At 41.9% G+C, this 11,109-nt stretch overlaps 1 protein-coding gene across 1 annotated transcript in view; it reads left to right on the forward strand.

Annotated features, from left to right (window-relative positions):
- The window catches only part of BAIAP2L1 (BAR/IMD domain containing adaptor protein 2 like 1), a 235,666-nt gene that overhangs the window by 88,628 nt on the left and 135,929 nt on the right, over nucleotides 1-11,109 (forward strand). Inside the window, 3 exon segments of the mRNA XM_030212059.1 lie at nucleotides 1,859-1,928; nucleotides 1,931-2,008; nucleotides 6,115-6,324. Coding sequence (XP_030067919.1) covers nucleotides 1,859-1,928; nucleotides 1,931-2,008; nucleotides 6,115-6,324 — 358 coding nt within the window.

The raw sequence follows: 11,109 nt of genomic DNA on the forward strand, positions 1-11,109 counted from the left end.
GCGCCAGGGTACAAATGTAACAAATGAATAAATAGCTGTCTTAAAGTACTTTGCTGCAGGAGCAGCTACTTGGCCCTCTCGCCACAATTTCACTTCACAATACTGCCTGAACCAGTTGTCAACCAGAGACAGAATCTTCTGTCAAACAGTTCAACTCTTGTATAATTATCTAAAATCTGTTTCAACTCTTGTATAATTATCTAACTGGTCCACTCCTCGACAACGGACCAGTTTATAAGCTGGAGGTAGCCCTGAGTTGGTTGTCACTCATGTGCCTGAGAATTGTAAAACCTCATGAGCAATAGAACTAATTGAGGAGACCTGAGGCAACAGTTGTACATGGAAAGGACTGCATGTGCTCAGAACTTTTCACTAGTTCCGAGATGTGGGAGAGCCCCACATCTGATGCTACTTACTTATATGCCTGATTAGTTTTGCTGTCTGTGGAGATCAGCTGTTACTTGGAAGAAAACTTTTCTATATCTTGTATAGTCGCTGTTATATCTGAATACCTGACTGCTTGTAGGGTCCCCAAGCTTTGGATATTCATCCCTAGTTGTAAGAGGCATGTCTCATGTGAACAGCCACCCAGAAAACTTAGTCATCATTTCCTAGACTAGAGTATATAAAAAGGCCTTTCCTTGTGCCAGAGCCGGTGGTGGGAGGCGGGACTGGTGGTTGGGAGGCGGGGATAGTGCTGGGCAGACTTGTACGGTCTGTGCCCTGAAAATGACAGTTACAATTCAAGGTAAGATATACACAAAAAGTAGCACATATGGGTTTGTCTTGTTGGGCAGACTGGATGGACCGTGCAGGTCTTTTTCTGCCGTCATCTACTATGTTACTATGTATTCTTTCACTCAACAAGAAATTTAAAACTGCTTGTGCTGTGCTATATTTATTCAGGGCCAGGAATACTGCAAATACGTACAGTAATTTGTAAACCTACTGGCTACAACTGCAAATACTCCTCTCAAAATGCCAGGGAAAATGTTGCTTGAGGGATTTATTTCTGCCCTAAAAACTATTTCTATAACAGATAAAAGTGCCCTTTTCACCATATATACAGTCTTAACAAACCCACCCACTTTGAACTCAGACCCACCCAACATTAACATAGCTGTCATGTGGTTGGCAGGGAATCTACAAGCTCTGCCAGCTGAGGACTCCTGGCATCTCTCCCTCCCTTCCTCCCCTCCCCCCCCCCCCCCCCCCAAGGTGATCAGGGGGTCTCTTAATTCCACTCCCCAACTCCTCAGTATCTTTTAAATCCTTCTGTTCTTTGCCAGCAATGAGCAGTGACAGGTACCTGTTGCTCATGCTGGCTCCAACCTTCCCTCTGACACAACTTCCTGTTTTGTAGGATCAGTAATTTTGCGTCAGAAGGAAGCCTCGGGGCTGGCACAAGCCTCAGTTATGAGTTGCTGCTCGCGGCCAGCATTGAACTGAAGGACTTAAAAAAAGGTAACTCAAAGTTGGGGGAAGAGGAGTTGAACTCCCAATCACCTTGGGGGAGGAGGAGGAAGAGATGCTGCACAGGTGCAGTGTTCTCGTGCCCACCCATTTTGGGCTCAGGCACAGCCAAAATTGGGTGTATGACTACACTGCTCGATTTTTAGTGGATAGAAAGAAAATGGACCCAGGTGGAAGGAACACATGTAGTTGCATATGGCTTTAAATATATACATTTGGTAACTGTTTTTCAGAATTTTTGTTTTTACAACACATACTGTCCATTATCTCTATCAAGGACTAATAGTTTCTCGATGTTCATAGCTGTCAAATATACATATGTTTTCTTATTCACAGAATTTCCTAACCATACACATTCTGCTTTTTAATAATCCTGCATTTCTAGAGCATTCCTAATTATGATACACTACCAAGAAGTTCACCAAAACTGCCCCCGGCTCCTGCAAGCAAAGCACACCCAGTCCTTTAGTTGATATGTTTAACAATCCATCAGCAGTTCAGAAGTCATCTTATGAAAAACCGAGCAACCCTACAGGTGAATATTTGTTTTCAATACTCCTGAAATGGGGGCGAGATTAGAGGGAACGTTTTGCTAGATTTTATTTTAATATATTTCGCTGTAACAAAATGATTTTCTCCAAGGACAAGCAGGCCTTCTATGTTCTCAAAAGTGGGTGATGCCGATCTGCGTTGCCCGGTCCGGTATTTACCAAAGCTAAATGAAAGTGGGTGGAAAATTTAAATAGGGAACATGGGAAGATGTGATTTTTTTTATTGTGTGTGCTTAAGGAAGGGGGTAAATGGTAATAGATTTGATATACTGCTTTTCTGTGGTACAACCAAAGTGGTTTACGTATATTATATTCAGGCACGTTCACTGTCCCTATTGGGCTCACAATCTAAGTTTTGCACCTGGGACAGTGGAGGGTTAGGGGGCTCTCTTACAAAGGTGCGTAGGTGCCAACACGCATCAAATTGGCACTGCTGCCCTGCTACCTCATGCCCTAGGTGGTAATTCCATTTTTGGCACATGCCCAAAACACACAGTAGAAAATATTTTCTGTTTTCTACCATGGGACTCTTACCTGGCGGTAATCGGTAGTTGGCGCATACTGCACACTTACCGCCCGGTTAGCGCGCAAGACCTTACTGCTAAGTCAGTGGATGACGTTAAAGTCTCAGGCCAAAAATGGACGCACGCTGGTTTTTATTTTGCCGCGCGTCCATTTTCCGGCACATTTTTAAAAAATCCCCTTTTTCCAGGTGCGCTCAGGAAGTGGACCAGCGAGCATCCAAAACACACACCTACACTAGTGCATTGGGTGCGCCTTAGTAAAAGGGCCCCTATGTGACTTGCTGAGGGTCACAGAAATTGCAGTGGGAACTGAACAGAGTTCCACAGGTTCTTAACCCACTACACTAACCATTAGGCTCCTCCTCCACATCCTCATAGTAGCAATATCAAATTAAAATCAATGTAATTTGATTTCTACTTCAAAAAGATTCAATAGTAATATCCTGTAGCAGTTGATCAGTTTCCCATATTACGTCTGAGGAATTTTTGCCCATTTATTATGATTTCTCACACCTTTCCAGTGGTAGTTCAAAGTGAGTTACATTCAGGTACACAGTTATTTCCCTGTCCCTGGAGGGCTCACAATCTAATTTTGTATCCGAGGCAGTGAAGGGTTAAGTGACTGACTTACCCAAGATCACAACGAGCAACAGTGGGATGTCAAGCCCATGCTCTAACCATTAGGCTACTCCTCCATTCTTCCATATTGAATTGTTGCAGCTCTGACTCTGATATTTTGAGAACTACCTTGCATGAGGAGCTTGATTCAGGTTTTAAACATTTCAATAGGACTTAGGTGGTGTTTAGGTCAAGATTTTGACGGCCACTCCAAATATGAAATCTCTTCATTCTTAGATTTATTTGATGTTGAGTGATGCTTTGCTTCATGACTTAGTAGACTCAGCTTCAGCTCATAGGTGGATAGTCTCACATTCTCTTGTAGAATTTTCTGACTGAACCATAAATTGTGTTTTCTAATCAATGGCCGTCTAGGTTCTGATGCAGAAAAGCAATCTGACATCATACTACAACTACCATGCCTGAGTTCCAGGTTAAGGCCCTACTTTTGGGAAGGTATTATGACCAAAAAGTTCAATTTTGGATGCCTTGAGGTGGGCATTAATGACATTCAGTTTTTTCATGATGGTTGACACATGAACTCTTAAGTCTGCCCCACTGAGGAGAGGCCTGCAAATATATTCATTAGTCTTGGGGACTTGTGACTTGGTGGAGAAGTTTCCAGTTTGCTTTTTGGGTATCTTGGTAGTGTGACTACTGTTGGGTAGAATATCAGTAGTCTTCAACATTTTCCGTTTGTAGGCTATTTGACAGTGGACAAATGGAGCCCCAAATGTTTTGAAAGGGTTTTATAACCCAGTCCTGACAGATGAGCATCAAAATACTCTTTGTCATAGGTCTTGACATGGAGTGATCTGGCAAGACCTGAAGAAACTATTCATGCAAGGAAGACTTCAAGATGGTAATTTTATAACAGAGTCCCTAGGCTTAGCAGGACAGATGATGCCTGTTATGGTCCTGTTTTATGCCTATGTGCCTTTAAAATGCTCATGGAAATACTAGTAATACCTGCTACATTGAAAGTGCAGACATTTACATCTTTTGTTGAGCAGGTGCAATGTTAGCAAGTAAAATATATAAGTACGCAGGTGGGTTAGCATATTTTAATTAATGTGCCAATTTTGTAATTCCACCCAGACTGCACTCCAGCAACACCTACAGTAAGTTACATGCATTCATATAGCTGTACTTTGTGAATAAAGTTAACTTTCTTTCTCCAGAAGAAGGCATGTGTTGTGCAAAATACTAGCATTGAGATTTTATACTGCATTAAGATAAATACATTACAGTTACTGTTTATATGAAGATTATCATGGAAAGGACTCTCTGCACTTAGTTTGAAGTTCTTGCAAAATAAGTTTTTCATGAGTAGGGGAAATGGTCACCTAATTTGTACCTGGTGAAACCTCTGTGTTAATACGATACCCCTCTCTTTCACAAATTAATTCATTTTCAGAAGTATGCTTTTTCATTATTATAAATATTAGCTGGGAGGGGGTTTTGAAACATTTTTTGCTAATGTTTGTAAAAACAATTTTATGCACATTTATTCCCACATATGTGGTAAAGTGATTTTATAAAATGATCTCCCAAATATCAGAACTGAAACGGGGGGGAGGAGGGAAGCATGGTGCTCTAGCTGTGGCCTATTTGTGAACCCAGCAGCATTCTTCTTATTTTCTGCTAAGATATAGACCCAGATCCCTGACGCAGGCGCTTCGCGCCAAAACACGGCCCATGACGGGTCAATGATATATGATGAACAATTTAGCGTTAGATAGTGTTGTAATTGAAATCCAGTGGCCAGTATGTTTTACACAAAATGACAACACTAACATTAAACAGTGGCAGATATTAGGGCAATGAGCTGAGAACCAGTGTAGCAAGGGTCAAATCCTACTTGCAAGTCTTTTGGCCTTCAGCAAGTCACTTAACCCTTCGTTGCCTCAGGTACAAACTTAGATTGTAAGCCCTCTGGGGACAGGAAAATACCTACTATACCTGAATGTAACTTGCCTTCAGCTACTACTGAAAAGGTGTGATATAAATAAATAAAAAATTAAAGACTTTGCCCCATTTGTGAAGGCTCCTGGTACTTCTTTTGCTATTTGGACTTTTTGTGCTTTGAACCCTCTGTTTTATATGGAAAAAGTACCAGCATTCCTCAACAGCGATAGGAGAGACTGATCAACAGCTACAGGAAATGTTTAATTGACGTTATTGCTGCCCAGTGAGGTATTACTGGCTAGTGAATAAATAGTTTCACATACCTTTTCACACAGATACTTATTGTTGAATCTTTTTGTTAAATAATCAAAATGTATCCTCTTGTCTGAGTTTTTCAGTATGACTGACTGTTTTTCTCTCCTCAAGATTTAGATAAGGATCAAATAGTAATTAGAGCAAAAACTTTGCTAAATACAGATAAATACTTATCATTCTAGGAGGTCCAAAATCTTTCCCCACACTGTATGTATAATTAGTTTTTGTTGGCAAACTGCAGTTTTTCCTATACATTTTTTTCTTAGCCACTTTTGTGTTCTCAAAGACATGGATATTATCAATGTGGTCTACCATTAAAATGTATTATTTTACTGCTAACCCCAGTTATAAATTGGGAACTGTGCTAAAAGAGCATGAGTTAGTCGTTAAATAATGCATCTTTAACAGTAGGCCATGTTTTGTAACTGCACCCCTTAGACTTAAGATCTTGAAAACAGAAAACAAAGACCTAATATTGATAAAGATCAATAAGCTAAACAGTTCCTAATAGGTATCACGTAAGAAAGATCTTTTCTAATATTTGAAAATTATGTCTGTTAGTTTATACAATATCTTGTTCATTTTGCTTTCCAATCTAACTATCCTACGGTTCCTAGCCACACTATCTTAATAACAGATATAGGAGGATACTGTTACTCTGCTGAATTGCCATGTCAATTAATCTTACTTTTTGGTCATTATGGCTGTCCCTTGACTTTTAACAGATGTTCCAGATGAAACCAGCTTATTACGATCTATGTCTATGGCAACAGGTCTGAACCTGGTGAAAAGGACAAAAGTAAAAGTAAAAACTATCTTTCCACATACAGCTGGAAACAACAAGACGTTCTTAGTTTTACAGAAGGTGATCATCACACTTCTCATACCTGAAGAAAAAGACGGTTGGCTTTATGGAGAACATGACAAGACAAAAAGTAAGTTCTTGAGAAAACTATCCAGTTTATTTTCGAAAGAGAAAGACGCCCATATTTCGACCCAAATCGGGAGATGGGCGTCTTTCTCCCGTGGGCGACCAAATCAGTATAATCGAAAGCCGATTTTGGGCGTCTTCAACTGCTCTCCGTCGCAGGAATGACCAAAGTTGATGGGGCGTGTCGGAGGCGTGGTAAAGCAGGACTGGGGCGTGGTTATCGGCCGAGAGAGATGGCCGCCTTTCAGCCGATAATCGAAAAAGAAAGGCGGTTTTACCACGATTTTGGGTCACACTTTTGGACCCTTTTTTTCACAAACAAGTTCCAAAAAAGTGCCCCAACTGCTCAGACGACCACCAGAGGGAATCGGTGATGACCTCCCCGGACTCCCCCAGTGGTCACTAACCCCCTCCCACCAAAAAAAAAAAAGAACTTGAAAAACCTTTTTTTCCAGCCTGTATGGCAGCCTCAAATGTCATACCCAGCTCCATGACAGCAGTATGCAGGTCCCTGGAGGAGTTGTTAGTGGGTGCAGTGGACTTCACCCAGGTGGGCCCAGGCCCATCCCCCCCCCCCCTTTGACTTGTGGTGGTAAATGGGAGCCCTCCAGACCGCCCCCAAAACTCACTGTACCCACATGTAGGTGCCCCCCTTCACCCCTTAGGGCTATGGTAATGGTGTAGAGTTGTGGGCAGTGGGGGGGGGGGGATTTGAGGGGCTCAGCACCCAAAGGAAGGGAGCTATGGACTTGGGAGGCATTTTACTTTTGTTTTTTGCATTTTACAAGTGCCCCCTAGGGTGCCCGGTTGCTGTCCTTGCATGTGAGAGGGACCAGTGCACTACGAATCCTGGCCCCTCCGAGGACCCAATGCCTTGGATTTGGTCGTTTTTGAGCTGGGCGCCTTCGGTTTCCATTATCACTGAAAAATGATACCACCCAGCACAAATCCGATGCATTTGGCCGGCACAAACCATATTATCGAAAAAAAAAAGATGGCCATCCATTTTTTTTTTCGAAAATAGTCTGTCCCGCCTCTTCACGTACCGTTTTCGGACATAGAAGCCCATGGAGAAGGGCGTTCGATTATGCCCCTCTATATGATCTAGCAAGAAGGAATACAGCTATCAACACCATCAGCTTGCAGGAGATCAGGGCAATGTCTATCAGTGAGAACTGTAACAGGAATAATTTGAATATATTTCTCAGTATCTTATGTTTGGCATTCAAGGCTATTGTTGGGTTGGGCCTAACCTGTCAAAAGGAAGGCCTGCATCACTGCATGTCTTCTCAAGTTTTGAAGTCTCGAGATATTTTATTAGGGGTACCACCTATTATGAAAACTCAATTAGCATTAACCTGAAATAATTTTTTTCATGTTATATATCCCTCTTTTGGAATTAGCTGCCAAGAGTTCTTACTGATCAGGTGTAATCTTCTTTTTCACAAGATGTTAAAACCATATGTAGGGGCACTGTTCGGGAGACTTCTCATATAATCTGTGTTTTGTGAGGATGAGGTGTTTAAATGGATTAATTTGTCTTTCAGTATTTGTTTGTATTGGGTATATTTTAGTATTGGTTTAATATGGGTGGACATGCCAGAGTTTAATGAAGCTTTTATAAGCATAAGGGAAACACAACAGAAGAATGGTCCTCCGTAGTTCTCAGGTCATAGCAGAAAAATAGAGGAGGAGACGCAGAGCACAACACAACAAATGTGCTATAGTGTCTCAAATCTCTTTATTACAAGTGGAACTAGACTTGACACGGGCCGTGTTTCGGCCTATCGGCCTGCTTCATAAGTCTGAACCGATGTATCAAACATTTTCTATGAAATCTAATTGACCTCCTCCAGGTCATGATGTCAAAATAATAAGACAGTGTACAATTTCCAACCGGCTCTTCTTGGAATATAAAAAGATGAATTTTTTTAATTTTTTGTTACATTTGTACCCCACGCTTTTTCACTCATGGCAGGCTCAATGCGGCTTACATGGGGCAATGGAGGGTTAAGTGACTTGCCCAGAGTCACAAGGAGCTGCCTGTGCCTGAAGTGGGAATCAAACTCAGTTCCTCAGGACCAAAGTCCACCACCCTAACCACTAGGCCACTCCTCCACTGTTGCTACTATTTGAGATTCTACATGGAATGTTGCTATTCCACAAATGTGGCCGCGCAGGCTTCTGCTTCTGTGAGTCTGACGTCTTCACGTACGTGCAGGACGTCAGACTCACAGAAACAGAAGCCTGCGCAGGCTTCTACAGGGAATGTTGCTAGTGGAATAGCAACATTCCATGTAGAACCTCCAATAGTATCTATTTTATTTTTGTTACATTTGTACCCTGCGCTTTCCCACTCATGGCAGGCTCAATGCGGCTTACATGGGGCAATGGAGGGTTAAGTGACTTGCCCAGAGTCACAAGGAGCTGCCTGTGCCTGAAGTGGGAATCAAACTCAGTTCCTCAGTTCCCCAGGACCAAAGTCCACCACCCTAACCACTAGGCCACTCCTCCACTGAATCGAGCACCAAGTCTTCAAACTTGCCTTTGTGGTGCAGGCAAATGTGAAGACTTGGCACTCGATTCAGGCTTGAACCACAAGGAAGCTACCGTAGAAAAATGGATGTAAGGAGTAAGTACAGTTTAGTAAACTGAGCCACAGAAAGAGCTGGTTTTCAAAAGAGCGCTGAGCACCCAACTGAGTCAGCCAAATTACACTGATTTCTGCTGAAGCTAACCTACTAGACTTTTTGCAAGATTAGAATAATTTTCAGCTAAATTAACCCTTCTCCAACAATGCTTCTAGAACTACACATTTTTAAGGGGGAGGTGGTGGCTAAGTTTCATCACTTGGCAGATATAACCCCCCCCCCCCCCCCCCTTTATTAAGCTGCGTGGCAACGCCTACACAGCCCATTCAAAGTGGATGAGCTGTGTCTGCATTAGAATACGGCAGCCTCTAGCGCAGCTTAGTAAACGGGGGGGGGGGGGGGGGATAGATTGCTTAAAGTCAGTCTAGGATGATTTTATTATAAATCACCCAAGTGAGGAGGACAAGTAGGCACTTTGACCCTAGTTTATAAAGAGACATGGGCAGCTATGTGCCTGTCTTTATAAAATAGCAGCACAAAACCTGCAGAAATCATTAGTAAAAAGAACCTGCATTCATACACCTGTGTCTTTTATAATCAATACATAAATGGTGACTTCATCCACACTCTGAAAATTTACACTGAAAACACCCACACCTAAGTCATATACGTATGCACATTCTTGTGCTTTCACATAAGGATAAGTTATTTTACCTATGTATACTGACTGACACATGCATGAAAATGCTTTTATTAAAAAAAAATAACAGCAAAATGAACTAAAATGTTTTTACCATGCAGGATCTAGTCAGCTAGATCCTGGTGAAAATCGGCCCCAGAGTGACCTACTTGGGTCTGGCAGAGAGTCGGTGGTCCAGGGATGACTTAAGTCTTCCTCATATTTCTAGCTCAGTATAGTAAACTAGATGAAAGCCAACCTCTTCCCCCCCCCCCCCCATGCCCTTTTAGTCTGTGTCCTCTTCTGCTTCTGCCCTTCCTCAAACCAACTCTCTTGGGCAGGACAAGAAATCCTCACTTGCCCCAGTGCTGGAGGGATGCTACCACTTGAGTGCAGCCTCAGCACCACTGATTGGTCAGTAGGGTAAACCAGTGTAACAGTAGACATTTTCCTTCCCTCCGTAAGCCTGAGTGTTCCACCTCTGTGATATGGTCAGACTCAACCAACCCCTCTCAGAAGGGGAGTCTGAATTCAGATTTCCCACATTGCAAGACAGAGAACTGCTGGAGTCACAAAGCTAACATCTCTATACTTTATTACATTATTAAGTTCTTTCTTTGTTCAGTTAAATGTAGGCCTGGCCTACATTGGCAGGGCAGCAACCAACAGGTCAGGGTAAAGAAACCCCCACGTGTGTAACAGCAGTCAAAACCAAAAAGTAAGGGTGGACCAAGAAGTCTCGCCAGCCAAAGGTTGATTGAAGTAACTTTACTGACACCAAATATTTGGTGCCAGTAAAGTTACTTTAATCAAACTTTGGCTGATGAGACTTCTTGATCCACCCCTACTTTTTGGTTTTGACTACATTGACAGGGACATATCACTTCAGGATGTAGGTGGCCAAGGCAAAATAAATTAAGTGTTACCTCACATAAGGTATGCATAACAACTTTTTATCTTTCTGTTATGGGTTATTGTATCTCTGCATTTATATTGGCTAGGATACCTATTGCATGTATTCTTATGGTTCCTCTACATTTTCAAAGGAATGATTGTTCTCATAGAGAAGTTTTTCATTTTAGAAGATCCATACATCTACAGTCAAAAGTACATTTTTCAAATTTCAGTCAGATCTATGTGGTTTGTTTTTTTTCACTTTATAGGAGAGGTTGGTTTCCATCATCATACTCAAGAATACTGGAAGAACCTGTTCAAAAGCAGTATGTGTGCCAAGGTAGTACACACTAAGACTATATTTCATAAGATAGAGTTTATGCTGTAGAAAATGCTTCCTGCTTTAAGCTTGTTTATTTCATTGAGTATAACAACGCCTTATTTGATTGCAGGATCATATATTACATATTCAAGAACTCCTGTTGAGACATGACTGACTATTTGGAATTTTTAATTTTGCAGCTTGAGTGGTGCTTACTAAAGAATTATTAGTTTGCAAGACTCGGAGCCTAATAGTTCAAGCTTCTGCAGTGCTATGTACCTTCTGTTGCTAATAGCTGCAGCA

This window comes from Microcaecilia unicolor, chromosome 8 (assembly GCF_901765095.1).
Source record: "Microcaecilia unicolor chromosome 8, aMicUni1.1, whole genome shotgun sequence".
NCBI classification, from domain to species: domain Eukaryota; kingdom Metazoa; phylum Chordata; class Amphibia; order Gymnophiona; family Siphonopidae; genus Microcaecilia; species Microcaecilia unicolor.